The 24757-nt window shown below is 45.2% G+C and overlaps 1 protein-coding gene across 1 annotated transcript in view; it reads right to left on the reverse strand.

Annotated features, from left to right (window-relative positions):
- LOC102573564 (gamma-aminobutyric acid receptor subunit rho-2) overlaps positions 1 to 24757 on the reverse strand; it is an 81502-nt gene that overhangs the window by 19326 nt on the left and 37419 nt on the right. Inside the window, exons 3-4 of the mRNA XM_014600554.3 lie at positions 6923 to 6990; positions 3777 to 4000 (exon numbers count right to left, since the gene is read on the reverse strand). Coding sequence (XP_014456040.2) covers positions 3777 to 4000; positions 6923 to 6990 — 292 coding nt within the window. The remainder of the gene's footprint in view (positions 1 to 3776; positions 4001 to 6922; positions 6991 to 24757) is intronic.

Consider the following 24757-nt stretch of genomic DNA (forward strand, 5'->3'; position numbering starts at 1 on the left):
GTAGTACCCCTCTTTAAAAAAGGCAAAAAGGAGGATCCGGGGAGCTACAGACTGTTTAGCTTTACCTCAGTATCTGAGAAGTTACTGGCTCATATCCAAAGGAAGACCAGTTGCAAGCATCTGGAGGAGGAAAGGCTGATCACAAGCAGCCAGCATGGATATACAAAAAATAAATTGTGTCTAACAAACTTGATCTCCTTTGACAAAGTAACTACTTGGGTGGATGAAGGGAATGCTGTTGAAATAGAGTATCTGGACTTCAGCAAGGCTTTTGACAATGTTCCACACAACCTACTTAGAAACAAGTTGGAGAAATGCGAGCAAGATATAACTTCTATGAGGTGGATAGATAACTGGCTTAATAGCCACAAGCAAAGGGTAATTCTTAACGGGTCCATCTCAGAATGACAGGAGGTTTCTAGTGGAGCCCCACAGGGGTCTGTCCTGGGGGGCCAGTGCTGTTCAACGTGTTTATTAACTATTTGGATGTTGGCATAGAAAGCTTCTTGAGCAACTCTGCAGATGACACAAAACTGGGAAGGACTGCAAACACACTGGAAGTTGCGAGTGCAATTCAGAAGGATGTCAAGAGATTGGAAAGTTGGATTAGAGCTAAAGAATGAAGTTCAATGCAGAGAAATGTAAGGTGCCACACGTTGGGAAGAATAATCAAAAACATAAATATAAAATTGGTGACACTTGGCTGGATGGCAGCACTATGGAAAAGGATTTGGGAGTTGTGATAGACTACCAACTCTATGAGTCTGCAGTGTGATGCAGCTATACAAAAGGCTAATGCAGTTTTGGGATGCATCCATAAAAGCATTAAGTATAAAACTTGGGAGTTGATACTCAGCACTGGTCAGGCCTCATCTGGAGTGCAATGTGTAGTTCTGGGCTCCACATTTTAAAAAGGATGTGGAGACGTTAGGTCTAGAGCTGTGGCCTCCAACTTTTTTAAGCACCAGAGCACTTTTTGAATTAAAGTGCAACCCAGTATCTACCACACGCCACCCTGATGTCCCCATCCAGAAGGTCAGTCTGTGGGGGAGGGAAGTAGGGGCCAGACCAAGGCCCCCATGGTGAGGGAGGGAGTGGGGCAGAGGCAGGCCATGGGGTGAGTGGGGCCCTGGCCGGGCTGAGTGGTGGGAAGATTGGAGCCCAGGTAGCTTGCCCAGGGGTGCAAGGCTGTGCACACCCTGGCAGATCTCCCTCTACCCAGGATCTCTCGAGCTTATATTGACAACATTTTATAGAAGCAGGGCATTAGCTGTCATTGTTTCCCTGCTTTACCTGTGGCTGTTAGCTCTGTTTTGTGTCAGGGTTGACTGTAGTCTTTCGTAGAGTTTAGATTATGGATTTTATAGGATGGCTTGGATAGGAATGATTCTGCCTATGGCAAGGGGTTGGACTAGATGACCTCTGGAAGGCCCTTCGGCCCTACTTTTCTATTATTTTATGTTTCTCTGAAACTGCAGCTTAATGGGTAGGACACCCCTTTGGAATAGGGGAGTTCTGAGTCCTAATCCCTGCTCCAATTAATGTTTGGGTATTTTCTGTTGAATCCCAGAATTTCACCCGAAACCTTAAACAATCCTTTCCCTTGCATTCTATGTTGTTAAGATCAGGATTTGTACCTCCAGTATACATTTAAATGATAGGCCATCAGCTGGACCTGATACATGTGCTAGTATCCCAGTGGGTAAGGTCTGGACTGCATGAGCTGTATTTGGACTGTGATATGGGTTGCAGCAGGTTACGTATGTAAATAAACAGCATGAAAAACAAATCAACTAGACCTGGTATAACTTATATTTGTTATTTTAAATATTTATCATTCTTTTAAGTTTGTTCAAGTTGGCAAGGAATAACTTGCAATTGGCATTGGCACCTGAGACCACAGGATATCTAAGCAAAAACATGTGGCAAGGTACTCCATTTCTGCTGGGCAACAGCTGAAAGGAAGTACTTCACTCCCTTTCTTCCCACTTCATTCTGTCACAACTTCATGATTAACTACTCTTTCACTTACATTCTCTCCCTCTTGTCTCCACACTTTCTTCCACATAGGTCACTCTACAACTGGAATCTCCTTCCTGACCTCATTCAAATGGAACAGAAAGCATTTTTAAAGACCTAGTTAAATATAATTAATAAGTGCTTTGGTTAGATAAGGATATGCATCAGTCCAGAGACGTTTTTCTGAATGGCTCATCACAGTGTTTTTTTCTTAACTACTACTGGATGAAGTTAAGGTATAATATTGTACATACACATGTACATAAACAACCATGTTATCTGCTTTAAAAAGCCCATGTTTTTAACTTGATGATTGGTATAGGGCTCTCTAAGCAAAACTATCAATAGAACTGTATTTGAAATATAGAAACTTAAAGTAAAGGTTCAGGTGACATTAACCTACTAGTAATATATAATCCAGTATATTTACTCCTCAGGGAAGAAGGAACACCCTTCTGAATCAAGCAGATTCAATTTTTCTTCTTTTTTTAAACTCTTTCCATCTCCTGAAAGCCATTGAGATAGATGTCACAACTGAGATAGATAAATATCAGAAGACACTAAAATGGTGCTAGTGAAACATTTGAAGGTTCATACTGAACTTAGGGGAATATAAAAACCAGGATTTTCACCCCCAAAATGTCTCTTCAGCAGGTTTGGGATACATAAAGAACTCTCATTCTATAAGCGGTGTGTGTCTAGGCCTAAAGGACTTCTGAAAAACTTTCAGCTCTTACTTGCCTCAAAGGTGTTTTTCCTAAGCTATACATTCCATCTTTTTTCTTTTAAAGGAACCAAAAATCCCTGACAAACGGTTGGGATGTTCCTTAGAATTCTTTCAGCCAGTAATCTGCTTGGGAATCAACTGCAATAGTGCATCTTTTAGCAGCCACTTCCATCTCTGTAAACTGGTGAAATCTCAGTATAAGTTGGTCTATGAGTAGGATGACCTTATGTCTGGCTGGGATCTTCCCAGATTCTGTAGGCTGGTCCCAGCCAGTGGATCAAAAGTCACTGGCCAAAGTCTGGCGGGGAGGCAAAGCATCATGATGCACCAGGCAAGCACTGCTGCTTCTGGGCGGGAGCAAGGCGGGCAGACTGGAGCAGGCACCACCCACCTGCACATGGCACATCCTTGCTACTGCACAGCAGCAGCAGTGCCTGCCCAGCCACCTGCCTGGTGTACCGCTCTGCTCTGTTCTCCGCAGACTCCAGCCCAGGGCCTTTTGATCAACTGGCTGGGACCAGCCTATGGAATCCGGGAGTATCCCAGCCAAACCGGGACATATGGTCATCCTATCTATGAGGTGCCACTCTGCCCTATTTTCTGCCTAACTTCAGCCTAACACAGCTAACTACTTCTCCCTGATTAAATCTAGATGCTGACATGCAAACTCTCACAGAAAGTAACAGATTACTTAGGCAAATATGAGGCAAAAAAAGGACATTTCTAGAGATCACCAGCTGCTGAACCATAGCTTCTAATTTAATTACAGATTGACCAAGAGACAAATATTCCTGATCCACTATCCCTTCCTTTGCTATCGAGGGTTAGAAGGGTGGTTTCTTTGAGAGTGGATTATTTTATAGCTGCCTAGTATTACTTTCTTGCAACTTCTTTTCAAGCATCTGGTACTGGCTGGTATTGGTTTAATAAACTAAAAGGACCACTAGCCTGATCCTGTATGACAGTTCTTTTGGTCACTAAATGTGAGTTATAACAGAGTGTTCGCAGACAGCTGAATTTTTGTCTTTACCTCATGCTGTAAAGCACATGACCATCCGGGAACACTCGCAGCATGATGTTGTCAGTGGTTGTGTCATGAATGAATGATCTTTTGGAGTGAACAAAGAAAACATCTGGAACCCATATCTTCTTAACCAGTCTGCCATCAAAAGTCATGCTTTTGTTAGTGGTGCTGGGAAATGACAGGCGTTCATCCTTCCAGTAGTGTCTTAAGTATAGAGTCATAGTAAAATCCTGCATTAGAAGAAAAGAGAACTGTGAAGAAATGTGTCACAACGATGACTTTGATATCTGAGAGCCATAAGAAAGAACAGAAAGACATCCCAACCCTCTTTATCCCTCGCTCCCTCTTAAATGCATTACTCAGCTTCTGAATTTTTGTGTATTCTCCTCTGTTCTCTGAAGTATCGGATAGTGGCCAGAACTGAAGGTGAGAGATCAATTACGGTGTCCAGGTGCTTGTAGCAATACTGAGAAAACCCTTAGGTGCCTTGCAGTGTGTTTTGTTCATGGTCTCTGGGTTAAAGCGATCACAAGATTTGGGGTCAGGAAGGAATTCTTCTCCCAGGTCAAATTGGAAAAGACCTTTGGGGTTTTTTTTTTCCTATTTTCCTCTGTAGCACTGGGCATGATCCACTTCTTGGGACCATTCTGGCATATTGTACCTAACAGATTCCCTGATACTGCAGGGACCTAGAGCAGGGGTTGGTAATATTTTCCACTGGGGGGCCAGAATGACTCAGCTTGGGTCAGAGGTGGGCAAGCACTACAACCCGGCTGCCACCACCACTCTTCGCCATGACCCAGCTGCAGTGTGGCATAGCAAAAGTCCCCTCTCTGCCCATGTCCCAGGTGCCCAACTGCAGCATGGTGTGGGGAAGAGCCCCCATCACTGAATGCTGCCAAAGCTATGGCTGAACAGGCTGGGTCCAGAGACTTCCTGGGCCCGATCATTGGTTATAGTGCCCTTGTGTCTCTTGCTCACTTCTTATGGCACACTGCAGATTTTTGAGGTTCTGTTTCTGTTTTGTTTTTCTTGGGGGGGAATAAAGAACCTAAGTCTGTCATGGGGCATTAAGAGGTGCTTTATGGCTGTGATATGCAAAAGGCCTGTTCTTGTAGACCCTTTTGGATAAAAATATATGACATGGTTGCCAGCAATCACAGGGAATTGGATTCAGTGACTCGGTCCTTTTCAGTCGTACATTTGTGGAATAATCTGTTGCTATATACTAATGTCACTCAGATAGATTAAATTTATTCCCTTTCAAGCACATTTTTCTTCCCTGGACTAATACTACCAAAAGAACAGTTTCCAGCAGAAGTGAAGCATTTTGGGAAAATCCACCACCCATGCATTTCATATATTAGATTAAAAAGTAGGATAGAGAGAGAAGATATCCATATATTCCCACCAAAAAGTTGTTAATACACTATTCTAGGCTTGTTGCAGGTATTTCTTAGAAGGCATCAATGATACAGGACACTGAAGATCAGTTGTAAGAGAAAAGTAAATGCTTGCCAGTCTACCCACTGCATTAGAAAATGCTTTCTGGATCCTGACAATGTAATATTAAAGGGAAATGGACATTCAGTGTACATAAAAAAGCAAAAATCTGATTCCAAGTAGTTAAATTATGAGCCTAAACATTGAGCAAGTTATCCTAAAGAAAGAACCAAATTATTGTCAATATTAACAGAATGGGGGGACTGTTATCCTTATTATACAAGTAAATAAATAAAAATTCCATTTTAAGCTGGTTGGGAGGAAAAAAACCAAACCCTGCAGCAGCATGAAGAAAAACATCTGTTTCTGCTGTTGACCTCAACCTGTCAGCTGCAGCTTTCAAAGCTGAATAACCATTTCGAGCTTAGAGATAAAATACACATTTGTATTTATGCTCCCAATTAAGCAAGATGCTACGAAAGTAATTTCAAAATCTTGTCTGCCAGGTCTTGGACAAGAGCAGTGCATGCTAGGTTTTTGTTCCTAATAGGTTATCACAAGTTCAAAACCCTACAAAGGTCTTGTTTCTACTTGCAGAATGGTAAAGCTGATCACCTGTAGAGCCACTCAGATGTTCTGCTGCTCGAGATGGTAGGTTTACCATGGAGATACGACCTCATAGAAACTTCTTGTATTCAAGCCATAAACACTGTAGAATTCAAATTTTAAGTTAAATCCTTGTCTTTAACTTTGTAGATTATACCTAGACACTGCACTGCATGGTGCATAAGAGGAACAGTGAGGAAGCGGGTTAAGGAAGAGTAGAGATAAGAAGATGTTTCTCTTTTTTCCTCCTCATTCATCCATTTCTTCCTGCCAGTTTTGCTTCCTGTGTTTCTCACTCATGTAAACTCATGTTTACTAACTAAAGGAGGCTGACTTGGTATCTCACTCACATACACATACCCCCTTTGTAGCCAGCAGCACTTTAAAAATTGTTGCTAATTGATATTTGGATCCACCTTCTTTCTTTTTCTTAAAGACAAAATACAACAACAACAACTATTAGTTGCAATTGAGTTCAGCACCAATATATATTTCTGGAGTGGCAGCACTGCTGACTGAAACCCAATTATCACCAGTGCAAACTCAGCACTGGAAAAGGCAGCTCATGCTTGCCCTCAGTGCCCCAGCCATGTGCATTTGAACTGGAATAGAGATGAAATAGTGGAATACAACTTTTTTAGCTTATATCATCAACTAGTTCTTCTAAAATTCCTCATAAATTCACATATTTAAGAACAGACTTTCTGGCTCCATAAAAAAAGGAGAAAGTAAATAGGACTTTCTTGAATCTCACAATATTTTTTTTCAGCCATCTAAAGTAAACTGATATGAATTCTTCTATGGAGCATAATGAAAAGAACACTTCAGGCAACTGTTTATATTTTTACTTGCTACTTATACTGCATATATCACTCTTGTTTTCTTTCAAAGTCCTTTTTTCCCCTTTACAGTTCTTGTCTTCTTTACTTGTAGGTTAAATAGTGACCGTTTGAACACTGCACATCTTTATTAAGTCTCTAGCTCTGATTACATGCCTTTCAAACTTGCAGCATTTGCCATCACCTGGAAGATAAACTGAAACCTAAATATGTGATTTTCCCCCCGAGTAGGAGTAATGGAGGCTTAAAGAAAGTATTACATACCATATCGACCTCAGAAATACTGTCCAAGCTTTCAACCTGTACATCCACCCCAACTGGAATTGCAGGGCCTGTGATAGAATGAGATTTAGACATGTAAATACTGTTCCTTTATATCATCTAACTTCAGTTAGTTTCATAAAATAGTGTGCAAAACATTTTTTAGCCTATATTGTATTTTTTGGTACTTCGGGGTCTATGGAGAGGAAGACTGTGAGCAATGAGCCAAACATCTCTTTAAACACTAAATCTGCTTCTTGTTTCCATGCCCCAAGCAGGGATGCTATGAGCCAAATCCTATTCCACTAATTAGTTGCCTAAGTGTGATTTTTTTCTACCCTGCTTCACTCTCTGAAAATCATGAATGTAAAGGTGGTGGGTCTCTTCCCCATCACTGCTTTTGGTGATTCAGTCTCAAGGTAAAGATAAGAGGACAATATAAAAGTAAACAAGATAGCAGTTTTGTAGGGGCTCAGGCTGGGTGGAATAGTATCACACTTGGACACAATTATGAGTGGCTTTAGAACTGGCTCCATCATCCATAGCCTTAGTGAAGCACTTTAGAAAGATTCCCAGCAGAACCAGTCCATTCCAAATCATAGCTCTTTATGTTGAAATCCAACCCAAAAAACAAGAGCATAATAAGGAGAAACCATAGTCGTTGTGATCTCACTGAGTTTTTCATTCCCTTTGTTATCAGCAATGAGACAAGCTCTATTAACCTTTTCTGAATCTTTGGGAACTCTTCATCATTTTCTTTCAAATGGCCACGTTTTCTTTGCCTGTCACCCAATGATCATTTGGAGATTATTAAAAAATAGTCAATGATTTTTCAAAGGAATTCTAAAACAAATGGTCAGATAATCCACGAAGAGCAAATAAGCAGATATCACTCCATCACTAAATCGAATGTGGTGTTATTAGACACTATTTATCCCAGTATCACAGTGGGCAATTGCTCACATGAAGTAAATCCCATTTAGGCTCTATTTTACACCTTATACTTTCATAGATTTTTTTTTCTCTGTCTTCCCTTCTTGTTCCTTTTTTCACTGTGGATAATCTCCTCTATCTACCAATTCTCTCCCTTTCTCATGCAAATCAGAAGAGTTCCAACCAGAAGGACTGAGAAAGCCTCACTCCACGGCCCCAGGAGATTAGAAACATCAAAATTCATCAGTCACAGGAGGAAATTTAAACAAGTCTCCCACACCCTGGCTGGATGCTCTAAACACTGGGATTAGGAAAGAGAATCATCACCTCTTTTTCCTCCTCCAGCAAACTTGTTGTTATGCAGGACCTTTGAGAACACTTACTGGATTGGGACCTGCAGGCCAGATAGCTAAATCCTCAGTAGAATTTAGGCATGAATGAGTGGGAGTTGGGGTTGGACTACTCTGCGGCAGTCTACGCTGAATGCGGCAGTGGCGGGTCCCTGAAAAAAATGAGATTGTGCATATCTCACCTGTCCTTCACCTGCCCGCTACTCCCTGACACTCCAAACCAGAATTTGACTATCAAGAATGCTCTGGATGTTGGAGACTGAGCGCACAAAAGTAGGTCCAAAGGGATAAGCCCAGAGTGATTCACCAACAAACATATTTCTGGGTCTGAATCATGCCTGCAGAGGGAGGTGGGCAAGCTGTGCTTGACACTTTTTGCACCAGGACTAATTGCCACCATGGTATAGACCAGTGGTTCTCAACCTTGTTAGACTCAAGGCACACTTTGGAAATGTCAGCTCTTATCTTGCACTCATTTTTTGACCACAGAAAAATAAAATCAATTCTTCTGTTGCAAAGAATGCAGAAAGACCACAGCATGCCAGAATGGGTTTGACAGAACAGATTCCTATTTGAAATCTTTGGGTTTATCTGGTGAATCGTATGTAACAACCTGCAGGTTCCTTGGAACACAAGTTGTAGCAGGGATGATCCAGAGGCTGATGCTAGGAAGCTCAATGTACTTGAAGAATTTCACAATAGCTCTGAGCATAGGCTGTAGTGCATGGCTGCAGAGCACAAGCTCTTCTGATAAAGATCCAAGTTCTTGAAGTCCAAATGGAGTCCCTTTATTATTGCACACAGCGCTGTGCATGAGACAGTGGATGAAAACCACAGCTAAGAATGTGTGATTTAAAGCATCACCCACAGAGCAAAGAGAACAGACAAAATGAAGGGACTCAGCCCCCCTGCACATTTGGATCTCCAGTCAAAGAAACTGGCAGCAATAGAAGGAAGAGCTGATCCTGAATACATGGCAGACAAGGATGAGAAAATGAAGGTAAACTTTTTCTATTACCTCACTGAGACAAAGGACAGAGAAATGAATGGAACACCTTTACCTGAGGGGTCAAACACATTAGAGCAGCTGATGAAGGCTTTTGATATGTACTTTGACCCCAGAAGAAAGGAAACTGAGGAAAGATAGTTTTGTTTTTTAACCCAGAATCAGGATCCAGAACAAGAAAGAGATCATTATATTACAGGGCTGAAAATATTGGCATCCACATGTAATTTTGGGAACATAACAGACTCCCTTATTAGAGAGAAATTTATTTATGGGACATCTGATCCTAAGCTAAGGGATTTTTGAGAGCAGCTAATCTGATTCTGGAAAAATGTATCCAAATTTCACAAGCAGCTGAATCTTCTAAGGAAAGAACTCAAACAATTGCTGGTGTGGAACAAATACACAGGGACAATTTAAAGGGACCCAGGAGGCCAAACAAAGATAGGCCACTGGGAATGCAGTCCCCAGGCTCCAGTGCTGGTACTGTGGGATGCAGCATGCTTGAAAAGAAGGGGAAGTGCTCTGCTTATGGGAAAAGATGCCTGGGTTATGGGAAACAGAACCATTTTGTGTCTCAGGGCCACAACAATCCCAAAAGAAATAAAGCCACAATACATTCAGGAGGGGAGGACAATTACATTTTTGTTAAGGAAGAAGAGGTCTTCTCTATGACTTACGCAGATCCAAATACTCTGAACATACATGCACTACGGAAGACAGCCACTAAGCAATCATCTGCTATATTTGCAGCTATGTTAATATGGAGCAACAACCAGTACAATTTCAACTCAATTGTGGAGCCAGCTGCAATGTAATTCCTGCAAAACTACTCATCAGTAATATCAGATTGGAGACACGTGAGCAGATACTGGTGATGTACAGTAAAACAACTATATAAGCAGTGGGTAAATGCAGACCATCAATACAAAATCCATGGAACAGAAAACAAAATCACCTGGAATTCATAGTGGTCAACACTGAAGAATGCCATCCACTGTTAGGCAGTGAATTAGTGCAAACCATAGACTTGATCTCAGTGCAACACCAGAATATCCTTCACATGAGACAAGAGGGAGGAAGCACAAATGGTCCCTGGCAGATGTTTTTCAGGAGTAGAAAGATGTATTTCAGGGAGACAGACACCCAGAGGAAAAGCTCAAGTTAGAAATAGGCCCACAAATACAGCCTATGTTCTGGCAGTCTTACAGGGTACCACTAGCACTGATGAAGCCACTCAAAGAGGAACTAACAAGCCTAACAAGAAGGGGCATTATCAAACCAGTGAAAATGAGCACCAGTGAAAATCAGCAGCCTGGCAGTGATAAGAAAACCATCTGGAGAACTGAGGATCTGGATTGATCCAAAACCTCTGAACAGGGCATTGAAAAGAAGCTATTATCCATTGCCCACTCTCAAGGACATACTGCCTGAACTATCGAGGGTAAAAGTGTTCATGGTTTATGGTGTAAAAAATGGGTTCTGGCATATTGAGCTAGATGCATCCTGACTTCAAACTTATGGGCAGGATCCTTTGGAAAGCCAGTCTGATGGGGAGAGGAGTCCAGGAGAGCTGGCTGTACTTTAAATAAACCTTACTGAGAGTGCAGGAACAAACCATCCTGATGCATAGGAAAACTAGCAAGTATGGCAGGAGACCAGCCTGGCTAAGCAGGGAACTCTTCAGTAAAGTAAATCACAAAAGGGAAGCTTATAAGAAATGGAAACTTGGACAAACAACTAGGGAGGAGCATAAGAGTATTGCTCGGGCATGCAGGGTTGAAGTCAGGAAGGCCAAAGCACAATTCAGGTTGCAGTTAGCAAGGGATGTGAAGGTTAACAAGAAGGGCTTCTACAAGTATGTCAGTAACAAGGCGAAGATGAGGGAAAATGTGGTTCCCTTACTGAATGGGGGAGGCAACTTTGTGACAGAGGATGCAGAAAAGGCTGAAGGGCTCAGTGCCTTTTTTGCCTCAGTCTCAGCTCCCAGACTACTGCACCAGGCAGCACAGTTTGGGAAGGAAGTGAGCAACAGTGGCGAAAGAACAGGTTAGGGACTATTTAGAAAAGCTGGACATATACAAGTCCATGGGGCCGGATGGGATGCACCTGAGGTTGTGGAGGGAGTTGGCTGATGAGACTGCACAGCCACTGGCCATCATCTTTAAAAATTCATGGTAATTGGGAGAGGGCCCAGATGATTGGAAAAGGGCAAATGTCCACATTTAAGAAAGGGAAAAAGGAGGCTCCAGGGAACTAAAGTCCAGCCAGTCTCACCTCAGTCCCTGGAAAAATCGTGGAGCAGATGCTCAAGGAATCCATTTCTAAGCACTTGGAGGAAGAGAAGGGGGTTAGGAACAGACAGCATGGATAAGTCACAAAGGGTAAGTTATGCCTGACCAACCTGATTGCCTTCTATGATGAGATGACTGGGTCTGTGGATGTGGGAAAACAAGTGGATGTGGTATACTTGATTTTAGCAAGGCTTTGATGCAGTTTTCCACAACATTCTTGCAGGCAAGCTAAGGAATTCTGGGCTGGATGAATGGACTGTAAGGTAGATAGAAAACTGGCATCAAGTGGAGTGCCCCAGGGGTCAGTCCTGGGCCCAGTTGTGTTCAATGTCTTCATCAACGACCTGGAAGATGGCATACAGTGCACCCTCAGCAAGTTTGTGGATGACTCCAAGCTTTGGGGAGTAGTAGATATGCTGGAGGGTAGGGCTAGGATTCAGTGACCTAGACAAATAGGAGGATTGGGCCAAAAGGAATTTCATGAGGTTCAACAAGGACAAGTGCAAAGTTCTGCACTTAGGATGGAACAATCCCAAGCACCAGTACAGGCTGGGGGCTGACTGGCTAGGCAGCAGCTCTGCAGAAAAAGACCTGGGGGTTACAGTGGGCAATAAGCTAAATATGAGCCAGCAGTGTGCCCTTGTTGCCAAGAAGGCTAATGGCATACTGGGCTGCATTGATAGGTGTGTTGCCAGTAGTTCAAGGGAAGTGATTATTTCCCTTTATTCAGCAGTGGTGAGGCCACATCTGGAGTACCGTGTTCAGTTTTGGGCTCCCCACTACAGAAAGGATGTGGACAAATTGGAGAGAGTCCAGTGGAGGGCAACAATTTTTGCGCCTCACCATTTTTGTTGCCCTCCTCTGGACTCTCTCCAATTTGTCCACATCCTTTCTGTTGTGGGGAGCCCAAAGCTAAACATGGTACTCCAGTTCTGACCTCACCAGTGCTGAATAGAGGAGAATAATCACTAGGCCTGTGCAAAGCGGCTAGTATTCCCTTCAGATTCAGATTTGGCCAATTTGGGGGACAGTGATTTGATTTGGTGATTTGAATCACTGTCCTGAGTCAATTCGGCCAAATCTGATTCAGAGATTTGACTGCAGCCGAATTGGCTGACTCTCCAAATCAATCCCAACCGCCACCCACTCTCAATGGCTGCCCCACCTGCTCTCTCAGTTCCTGGCTCTTTAAAAAAAAAGCCTGTACTCACTGGCTGCTGCCAGGCAGGGGGACAATCCTCGCTGCCCCCCCGCTGCATGGGGGGGGGGGTCTGCCACAAGCCCCACAACCCCTGCCTGCTCTCCAGTCCCCCCATGGCCGCCCCCCCCTGGCCCCAGTGTCCCGACTCTTTAAAAAATAAAAAAGCCCCACACTCACCAGCTCCTGACAGGCGGAGGGGCGATCCCTGCTGTCCCACACTGCCCTGTGCTGCATGAGGGGCTCTGCCACGAGCCCCCAGAAGCCCCAAGGCCATTGCAGCAGCTGGTGAGTGGGTTTTTTCTTTGGGTTTTTTTTTAAGGGCCAGGAGCTAGGGTGGGTGGGGTAGCCATGGGGGGGCTAGAAGAGTGGGCAAGGGTCAGGGGGCTTATGACAGAGCCCCCCAAGCACTGGGGGGCAGCAGGGATTGCCCCCCAGCCTGGCAGAAGCTGGTAAGTAGGGGATTTTTTTTTTAAAGAGCTGAGAGAGCAGGGCAGCCATGGGGGGAGCTGGGAGAGCGGGCAGGGGTCAGGGAGCACTCAGGGGGTCTGGGAGACCAGGCAGGGGATAGGGCCTGGCAGGGGTCCCCCCATAGTCCCCTCCCCCCTCCTCCAGCTACACCTTCCCCACCCCCTACTTACCAGCATGGAGTCTGGGTCCAGCTCCCTGCTGCAGCGAGCGGGGACTGTCTGAATTTGTGAAGCTCACCAAATCTTTTCTGAATCAGCTCAGAAAGCTTCGAATCGATTCAGACCTTTTAACTGGTCTCCTGATTCAATTCAGATTCAGAGATTCAGCCACTGAATCAGGCCAAATCCCTTCCAGATCAAATCAGCACCCAAAGCTTTACACAGCCCTAATAATCACTTCCCTTGACTGCAGCACACCTACCAATGCAGCCTAGTATGCCATTAGCCTTCTTGGTAAGAAGGGCACACTGTTGGCTTATATTCAGTTTACTGTCCACTGTAACCCCCAGGTTCTTTTCTGTAGAACTGCTGCCCAGTGGGGCTGTGTGAAACACCATCATTTTGTTTTGACATCCATTTCACCATTTTGAAGGGACAGTGTTTTGTTTCATCATTTTGTTTCATTTTGGAGCACTATTCTGTTTAGTCAAAATGTGTCAAAACAGTGAAAGTTTCGACGTTTTGCCCATAGGCTATAATGGTGAATCACGAAAATGCCTAAACCTTTGTCATTTCTTGCCTGATTCAGGAGAAAATTGTAGGCATGGTAGACTCTTCTGAGGGTATGAAGCCTACCCAGTTTCTAGAAGATAGGTGCAGAGGTTTCTGGGAAACTGCACCTCAAACTGTTCAAAGCAAAACTTGTGACACTTGCTGGCAGCGGCAGCCTTCTGTCATCTGACACACAGATCCGGGGGCCTGTACCACCAGGAGGGCTGCAGGGCTGCTCCAGACTCCTCCCAGGGTGCAGGCCCCCGGATCTGCCCTGGATGACAGGAGGCTACTGCTGCCGCTGCTACCTGGGACCGGTGCTGGGCGCAGCCCGTGGCCAGTGCCAGGGAAGACTGATGCTGCCGCTGGCCCCAGGCAGCAGCAGCAGCCTCCTGTCATCCGGCATGCAGATCCGGGGACCCGCACCCCCGGGAGGGCTGCAGGGCTGTGCCGGAGCTCTGTGGGGCTGGCAGAGCCAGTCAGAGTGCAGCCCTGGCTCTCCCCACCTCCCACAGCTGAGCTGAGCTCTGAGCAGCATCGCAGCCCCTTGGAGCTCAGCCCAGCGGTAGGCGGCGGGCAGGGCCAGGACTGCGCTCCACCTCCTGCTGGCTGGCTGAGCGCCATGGGGCTGTGAAGCTGGTCGGAACAGCCTGGCAGCGGAAGAGAGAGCGAGCCAGGGCTGCACTCCACCTCCCGCCGCCCTGCTGAGGTCCACGAGGCTACAGAGCCACTCAGAGCACAGCCCTGGCTCTCCCCTGCCTCCTGCCACTGGGCTGCTTCAAAACTAAACGTTTTGAAACTTTTGAAATGTTTTGAGTGCCCTCATTTCATTTCAAAGCTGTTTCAACGCTTTTTGTTTCTTTTCTATTTCACTGTTTTGAGCTTGAAACTCGTCAAAACAGCTTTGAAACGAAACACTTGGCAAAATTTTGCACAGCCCTACTCCCCAGCCAGTCAGCCCCCAGCCTGTTCCAGTGCGTGGGATCAGCTACCCTCCAGCTTTTCTTGTTACCCTTCCCATCCCTTGCTAGCTGCAACTCCAATTGCGTTTTGGCTTTTCTGACTTCATCCCTGAGTGCCTGAGCATGGAGAAGAATGGAAATAGGTAACAAAAAGAAAAGCTTCAGTCTCATGATATCCCAACATGACCTTGGGAAGAGGTTGGGACAGATCTGTTTGTGTTCAATGACAGAAACTATATGGTCACATTAGATTATTACTCCAGGTTGTGAAAGGTGGTCCATCTCAAGGACACTTAAACAAGTACAGTAATCAGGAAACTGAACACACACCGCCAGGTATGACATACCCACTACCTTGTATTCAGACAATGGGCCCCAATATACAGCAGAGGTATTCAAAAGATTTAGCACAAAATGGGAGTTTGAAAACAAGACTTCTTCCCCAGGGCATTGACAGAGCAATGGGAAGGTAGAATCAGCTGTCAGGATAGCAAAAAGGCTCATGGAAAGGGCAAAAAGGACAGATGTGATCCTTATCTGGCTTTGTTGAACCATCACAATACCCCTCTCAGGGACTTGATAGTAGGCCAGCCCAGATACTGATGGGGTGAAGAATCAGGACACTACTTCCCATGAAGAACAGCCTCCTGCAACCAGATGGGGGAAAAACAGGCAACACACTGAGGCTGCTAATAGAACAGCAGGACAGACAAGCAGCATATTACAGCAGAAGAGCTAAGAACCTGAGGCAGCACGGAGCACACAGCTCTTATAATAAAGATCCAAGTTCTTGAAATCCAAATAAAGTCCCTTTGTTATTGCACAGTGCTGTGCATGAAATAATGTGTAGGTGTTCCCACACTTAATACCACTAATATTATACAGTACCCCACAGCATCCTTAAAAGGATCTCAGACCACCTCAGGGTGCCTTGGCGCCAGAATCACTGGTGTAGACAACCCTGTAGAAGCCTGTGGCTCTTTGCTGATGGAAATTTAGGTACCTAGGAACTTAAACACCTCTAGGGTTAAGTAGCTGCTGAGTAGGGTTTTAGAATCTAAAATTTGGACTTATGCACCTGCAGTAGCAGTTAAATGGCGTTTAGGGGCTCCTATACATGTGCCCTATGCCTGCTCCAATGCATTCTAATTAAAACGCATCAAAGCAGACTCAATTAACTGAGTCTGCTGGAGTGTGCTAATTAGTATGCTCCAGAAGCTTCAGCATTACATGTATTCAGTGTCCCCGCTCTTCAAAATGATGGTGGGGGTGCTTTTACTAAAGATCATTTGACAAGCTTTAGTTAAAGTGCCTCTGCCACCATTTTGAGGCACAAGATACTGAATACACGTGGTGCTGCGGGTGCCTTAATTAGAGCGGCTCCCAAGAGCCGCTCTAATTAAAGCACCCACCCCCATACACTTGTAAAGACACCCTAGGTGCATAAATTCTTTTGTGGAACTAGCCACATAAGATCTAACCACATCTAGTGCATCACCTAGGCCAATCTGGATTGTGATCTTGATCGAGGTCTCTGACTACTAGTCTTTTTTCCACAAAAAGAGCATGACATTTTGCAAATTGAGCATTTTAAATAAATCATAATTGCTCACAGTTGTATACATATCATTTGTGTTCAGATGCTAGCTCTGGTGGATGCATATTGGCACAATTAGAGAGAGGCCCACACACATTTGTTTGCTGCCATTTGGGTGTTTGGTGGATTCTGTCCTCATAAAAAAAGATTCTATTTGGAAAACTGATTCATGTGACAGACAGAGCTGCTCAGAAATGTCCAGCCAAATGTTTCTCCACCTGACAACTCCAATGCACTGAGATTGATGCACCCTTTAGAAATGTATCTTTTTTAATTAACCTTCTAAGCCAAACCAGACACGTTGGTGATGGGGTCCTGCCTGGTTCCCTGACTGCGTGCCAGCCTGGTCTGCTCCTGGGCAGTCCTCAGACAGTCATCCAAGTCCCTGGGCTTTCAAGCTCTACAACTCCCTGGGCACTTCCTTTCTCTTCAGCAGTTTGCTAGAAGGGTTGCGAAGGAGACAGGCACCCAGAAGCCCTAGGGAGCCTTGGCTCCTAAGCTGTCCTCAGCACTTACTGGGTGAGCTACTACAGAGCTAGGGCTCTCAGTGATCCTGGTCTGCTACAGAGCTAGGAAGTCGAAGGAGCTGGCACTGGAACCGAGACAAAATTTGTCTTAAATTCCCTTCAGATTAGAATGTGCGACTGTCCTTCGCACAAAGCAGAACTTTGAAGGCTGTGTATCAGACAACTCAGATTTCATAGATTTCATAGACATTAGGGCTGGAAGGGACCTCGGAAGATCATCGAGTCCAGCCCCCTGCCCAAAGGGCAGGAAGTCAGCTGGGGTCATAGGATCCCAGCAAGATGAGCATCCAGTTTGCTCTTGAACGTGTTCAATGTAGGCGCTTGAACCACCCCCGGTGGCAGGCTGTTCCAGACCATGGGGGCTCGGACAGTAAAGAAATTCTTCCTTATGTCCAACCTGAAACGGTCTGGTAGTAGTTTATGACCATTTGACCTAGTCGTCATCCCTTGGGGTGCTCTGGTGAACAAATGTTCCCCCCAGATACTGGTGGTCACCCCTGATAAACTTAGAGGTGGCCATCAGATCACCCCTGAGCCTGCGCTTTTCCAGGCTAAAGAGCCCCAGGGCTCTCAGCCTGTTATCGTAGGGTCTGCTTCCCTGACCTCTGATCATGCGCGTGGCTCTTCTCTGGACTCTCTCAAGCTTCTCCACATCCTTTTTGAATTGTGGAGCCCAAAACTTGACGCAATACTCCAGCTGCGGCCTCACCAAGGCCGAGTACAAGGGGAGAATGATGTCCCGGGATTTGCTTGAGAAGCATCTATGGATGCAAGCCAGCGTTTTGGTCGCTTTACTAGCCGCAGCATCGCATTGCAGGCTCATGTTCATCTTGTGGTCAATGATGACCCCCAAGTCTCTTTCTTCCTTAGTGCTAGCCAACATAGCACTGCCGAGCCTATAAGGATGCTGCAGGTTTTTCTTCCCAAGGTGGAGAACCTTGCATTTATCGGCATTGAACATCATCAGATTCTCGTCCGCCCACTTGCTGAGCCTGTCCAGGTCAGCCTGGATCACCCGCCTGTCTTTTGGCATGGATGCTTTGCCCCAAAGTTTGGTGTCATCGGCGAACTTGGCCAGTCCGCTTCTGACTCCAGTGTCCACATCATTAATGAAGATGTTGAACAGTATGGGTCCAAGGACAGAGCCTTGGGGGACCCCACTGGTCACAGGACACCATGATGAGTGACTTCCATCAATTACTACCCTCTGGGTCCGACCACAGAGCCAATTTTCCAGCCAGTGGATCGTGGTGGACCCAAGGCGACAATTGGCCAGTTTCTCCAAGAGGTAATCATGGGAAACCAGATCGAAGGCTTTTTTGAAGTCAAGATATATGACATCAATCTCTTCTCCCTTGTCCAGGTGATAGGTCACCTGGTTGTAGAAGGAAATGAGATTGGTCAAGCAAGACCTACCCGCAACAAACCCGTGCTGGCTATCCCTTAAGATGTTGGCGTCGGCCAGTCCATTAAGGATGGCCTCTTTAATAAACTTTTCTAAGATCTTCCCCGGGATAGAAGTCAGGCTAATGCGCCTATAGTTAGCCGGATCCACTTTCCTCCCTTTCTTGAAGATAGGCACCACATTGGCCTTCTTCCAGTCTTCGGGCACTACACCAGAGTGCCAAGAGTTTTCAAAGATCCGTGCTAGAGGCTGGGCTATGATGCTCGCCAGCTCCTTGAGTACCCTGGGGTGAAGATTGTCAGGGCCGGCTGACTTGAAGGTATCCAGCTTCTCAAGATGTTCCTTCACGAAGTCAGCATTAATGGAGGGCAGGGGATCACCCTCACCCAGACTTCCCTGTCCCGTAGTGGGCATGGGCATCCCATGGGACTGATGAAAGGCCGACGCAAAGTACCTATTTAATAGGTTGGCTTTTTCCTGGGCGTCAGTTGCCCCATCTGGTTCAGCAGGGGTCCAATGTTGCCCCTCCTTTTCCTCCGGCTCCCCACATATCTGAAAAAGGACTTTTTGTTGTCCTTGATGCTCAAAGCTAGTTGGAGTTCAGTTGCAGCCTTGGCTTTCCTGGTATGCTCCCTACAGGAACGGACCAATGCAGAATAATCCTCCTTGGAGGTGACTCCCATCCTCCATCCTTTGTAGGCCTTTCTTTTTAGCCTCAGGAGGTCTGCTAGGTCCCTGGAGAGCCAGGGGGGCTGCTGTGCCCTCTTGCTGCCTTTCCTCCGAGATGGAATAGACTTAGTTTGTGTATTGAGGATCGCTCCCTTGAGGAGCAACCACTCTTCTTGAACTCCCCTCTCCCCGTGGTCATGGTCCCTTAGGGCCTCACTGACAAGCCTCTTGAGCTTGTCAAAGTCGGCTTTCCTAAAGTCAAGGACTTCCGTGTTGCTGACTGACTTGCCAGCTTTTCGGCGGATGGTGAAGGTGATCAGCTCGTGGTCGCTGTCACCCAGCTTCCCATCAATCACTAGGTCGCTGACTAGGTCGCCGACTAGGTCATCCCCAGATGATGAGGAGTAACTTATTTCTCTGAAAACAAACCAAAAGAAATCCTCAAATAATAAATATAGCTGTGCTGCAAAGGAAGAGGAGAAGAGATGAAAATGAGAAAATTAGCAAAGACTGCTCTCCAGCTCTGTGGCTCCAGAGCTGTGGCATGAAGAACACTGTGGAGTCTGTGGAGAGCTGTGTGCTGACTTGCTGCTAGCCCTTCTCCTCATTCCCAGGTTTCATAGATTTCATAGACATTAGGGCTGGAAGGGACCCCGAAGGATCAGAGTCCATCACGCTGCCCCAGGAGCAGGAAGTCAGCAGGGATCATAGGATCCCAGCAAGATAAACATTCAAATGCATCTTGAAGGCGTTCAAAGTGGGTGCTTGAACCACCTCCAGCAGCAGTCTAGTCCAAACCTTGGGGGCTCAGACAGTAAAGAAGTTCTTCCTTATGTCAAGCCTGAATCAGTTGCAGTGGAGTTTGTGACCATTCAATCTTGTCATCCCTTGGGGTGCTCTGGTGAACAGGCGTTCCCCCAGATCCTGATGAGCACCCCTAATAAATTTATAGGTGGCCACCAGATCACCCCTGAGCCTGCGCTTTTCCAGGCTGAAGAGTCCCATGGCTCTCAGCCTCTTATCATAAGGTCTGTTCTCCTGACCTCTGATCATGCACGTGGCTCTCCTCTGCACTCTCTCAAGCTTCTCCACATCCTTTTTGAATTGTGGAGCACAAAACTGGACGCAGTACTCCAGCTGCGGCCTCACCAAGGCTGAGTACAATGAGAGAATGACGTACCGGGATTTGCTTGAGAAGCATCTATGGATGCAAGCCAGCGTTTTGCTCGCTTTACTAGCTACAGCATCACATTGAGGTCCTATCTTGAGGTCACATCTTGTGGTCAGTCATGACCCCCAAGTCCCTTTCGTCTGTAGTGCTAACCAGCGTAGCACTGCTGAGCCTATAAGCTTGCTGCAGGTTTTTCTTCCCAAGGTGGAGAACCTTGCAGTTTTTGGCATGGCTGCCAGAGCCTCTGCACTGAATGCAGTTCGGGAACCCAGGCTGTGAATACCACTGCTGCTCACAACCCCTTTTTTCCCTGCCATGGATTTTAGTTATCAATGGTGACTGAAAACCCTGAATTTGGCAGGGAGCAAGGAGATGGAGGAAGCAGGCCAGCACCCTTCACATCCTGGCTTCCAAAGCTGTTCCAATACAGGCTGCAATTTAACCATTAGTGAACCACATGCAGGCCACACGCCACCAATTGAACAACCGTATTAAATTATATAGGGTACATGAAGTCTTACTGTAGTGTAACTTGGGGCAGGAGGGGGTTGAAACTCTTGTAAAAAGACATTTATTAAAAGGGACAGAGGGCTGATGAAACGTAGGCCCAGTGTCACTGAGGGTCTTCGTAGCCTTCCTAGCTTTTTCATGCAGTCTCTTCTTCCTTCAGAAAATTAACACATCATTTACCATAGTACATTTTAATGTTTTTTTTACTTCAATTCCTATATTAAATAAAGACTACAGATGGTTATTATCGGGGCCATCCCTAGGGAGAGTGAATCGGGGTGACCGACCCAGGCCCTGCGCTCCTCGGGGCCCCACGGGCAGTGCCATACAGGCCCCACCGTGGCCGCCATGCACTGCTGCCGCTGAGCGCCGCCAGCTCTGCTGCCACTGAGTGCTGCCAGCTCTGGTTGCTCGCTCCCCCACCCCGGGCCCCACACACCCCTGTGGACAGCTCTGGGTATTATACAGGCTCACAAAAATATGCAAAAAGGGCAGGGTATTAATTGGACCTCTCCACATTTCGAGCCATGGTGCTGCCCTTCACAAAGCAATTGAAACATGGGTAACCACGTTTTGTCATCTTAAGTCTGCTTAGCATAGACAAAATATCCAGAATTAAAATGGTCTTCACTCAACATCATCCTGTGAACCACTTCTCCATTGTGGTCACCACCTAGTATGCAATTATTATTACCAACACCACTTAATACCGCAGGCTTTTGTGAGTCCCACATGTGACACAATCAAGGTTTGACTCTATTAAAATATTTTCCAAGAAAGTAATCATTTTAGTAGTTGCATGGATGTTACATGATCATGAATGAGAGAGGATGCAGCCCCAAAAATATAACTGAGGGTGGAGGTGTCCACTAGATGGATGTCGAGATGTGGCCGTCAGCGCACCTATGCTGAGAAAACCAGTGAGTGTTTTTCTGTAGCCCAGTGTAGCTCCAGCAGTAACAGCAAAAGTGAAAGCTGTCTTGCCGGTAGAAAACAAATAATTTTATACAACTCCATCCATGGCCTGAGCTGCACTGGTGTTGAAAATGCTAATAAATTTTCCCAATGTAGAAAAAGACTTGGGGAAAAGATTTAAAAATGCTGGTCTAGACCTAGTTGTTTAACTAGTATAGGCAGTCTTCACCTTCTCCCCTCCTCAGCTAGCAACAAAAGCACCCAAATGCCAGATTAAATAAACTGTTCATCCACTGCTGATCCAATTGCAGTATTTGCCACCACATCAGCTTACTATGGGTTGGGAAGGAATCTATTATGGGGAACAAACATGTGGACAAACATGTGGCACAGTTCAACAACTTTGATTTCAGATCTGTTTTAACTATTCCCCTTTCTATCTTTCTCCTGTCATTTGCTCTCTGTCAGTTTCCTTCATGATCCCCATGGCACTGCTACCAGTTTCTTTTAAGGCTGAGGGCAAATTTAACATTCCCAGCATATGATAGGAATGTGTCCACTAGAAACAAGTTAGTTTAGCTGGCTATCTACTCATTTTACCCATGTTGCCACAGTAAAGAATGATCTCTGATTTTGGTAATCTATAAAAAGTCTTAATTTTTAAGTGAAAGTATATTATAAATCAAAAAACTTAAGTGTAACATTTTGCTGTGTATTCATCCTCTTCAATGGAATAGTTGGAATCTACATAAAATAACCTGCCAGATCAGTTTGTATTTTACAATTTAATATGCTATTTTCCATTATGAAGTTGTTTATATTTATAGTTTGATTAACTCCATATATTTTTATGATGATGCAAAAATATCAACTGAAGAGAACTAATTAGACATGTTGCTATCAAAATGTTAGAATATTAAAGCAAATGATTTTTCATAACCGTGTAAAGGAAAATGTTTCTGCTCAGTTAATTCTAGATTGCTCTTAAGCAAGGACTCTTAAGTAACTAACGTAATCATATTTCTGTTGATAACAAGATCATTCTTGGCATGCAGTAAAATTCCAAAGGCAGAAATGCAGTTGTGCTTATAGCGATCATACCATTACTCTAAAATTATCCCTTCTCTGCTCAAAAATGTCAGGAAGCTATAAAAGTTGACCAGGAAATAAATGAATAATAACAATTTTTATTGACTCCCTTGATATGCTTGGATGCACAACATGCATTCAGTACAGTGGCACTTGCATAGCTGGCTTTGTGTTATATGTCACATTTAACGGAGGGTCTTTTAATTCGTTTTCTTACGTTCAGCTTTGTATTGTTCCTTATACAGCCACAATGACAGTTTATACCTAACACAGAAACAGGAAGGTCTAACATGATTATTTTAGATACTGTAGCAGAAGGATGGATTATGGGATATTAAACTGTTGGTGTCCACCCCACAGCAGTGCTTAATCCACAGAGGAGTGAAATGGCTTTAATTAAATCTCTCAAGGATCAAGTTATTTTATAATCTTGCAATTGATTTTTTAATTGTTTATTTGATTTAGTTACTCATCAATCCATCCTACTGTATATTCAAGGCTATGGTGGTGCTAAACTGCATTTCTTGTTAGGCTCATTTAGAAAAATTCTGGAGTCAGGACACTGAGAGCACATAGCCGGGCAGGCAGTCCTCTCCCCATACTCTCCCCCACACCACGTGCACACAGTGGAACTCTAAGGCACCATGTCGTTGTGACTGTGTAAGGAAGAATACAAAGCTGTGTATAAGAAAATGAATTTTGTGGCTGCCTATAAGTTCATCACGGGGGCACAGAAGGGAATTGGTGAGGTTTTATTCACCAAGGCACCCCCGGGGGCTACAAGAAATAATGCCCACAAGCTAGCAGAGAGCAGATTTAGACTAGACTTTAGGAAGAACTTCTTCACAGTTCGAGTGGCCAAGGTCTGGAATGGGCTCCCAAGGGAGGTGGTGCTCTCCCCTACCCTGGGGGTCTTCAAGAGGAGGTTAAATAGGCATCTAGCTGGGGTCATCTAGACCCAGCACTCTTTCCTGCCTATGCAGGGGGTTGGACTCGGTGATCTATTGAGGTCCCGTCTGACCCTAGAATCTATGACTCTATGAATCTATGAATTAAAAAACTGCCATGCAGAAGGGCGCAGGCTACCTTCCCAATTCCTTTGGAATTTCTGGTACCAACAGCAATACTTGGCTGTCCTCAGGGAAGAGACAACAACCTGGCTTCTACTGTGTCAAGCAATCATTGTTAGTATGTATGTATCACCCACACACACACACATGCACACAGGGTTGTGTAGTGTTTTGTGTGTGCATATGTGCGTGTGTGTGCGTGTTGATATGGGCAAGATGGCCCTTATTGTTGGCAAGCTGGGGCCTTTATCTAGGGAAAATATGGAAAACCCTCTGGCCCCACTGGCTAGAGGAAGCAGGGGATTATTCAGGCAGATTGGTGGGGAGAAAAACTAAAATGTAGCCCTCCCTGACTGGACAAGGCTTGGATGATGTCACACCAGGTATATAAGAACAACTCAGCGGGGCATTTGTACACACCACAGTGTTTAATCCTTGTTAATTTAATGTGCCTTAAATTTTAACCCAAGTTATTTTGGTGCGCCACGTTTGTGCTTACACGCCACAGGCTTTCGAACAAATTAAGTACTGTGTGTAATTCCCCGCAAATACCAGCCGGGGGAGCCAAATACCAATCTAACTTGGATCACCCTCCCCCTGGTCCCACCAGCCAAGTAAAGCAAAATCCCTGACATTTGGTGGAGGCTGGGACTGCTACAGGGCAGGAGGAGTGGGAGTTGCCTCAGAGGGTAGCGGGAAACTCCATGGACAGCCCAGCAGCACAGGGGTCTTAAATATGCCCCTTGATAAAGACTGTGCTAGGCTTAACAAATACCTGGTTTATGTCATGACCTGTTCATGATAAGAGGAAATATTTTTAATGAAATCTTTTTCCGGGTAAAATTACTTTGAACCTAGCACCCAATGACACAGATATATATATTAGGGCTGTGCGAAACGGGACTGTTCCAGCCCCTACCCCCCAGCCCTTCCTTATGATTCTGATAGGAGGAAGAAGCAC

This window comes from Alligator mississippiensis, chromosome 1, assembly GCF_030867095.1.
Source record: "Alligator mississippiensis isolate rAllMis1 chromosome 1, rAllMis1, whole genome shotgun sequence".
Lineage (NCBI taxonomy): Eukaryota > Metazoa > Chordata > Crocodylia > Alligatoridae > Alligator > Alligator mississippiensis.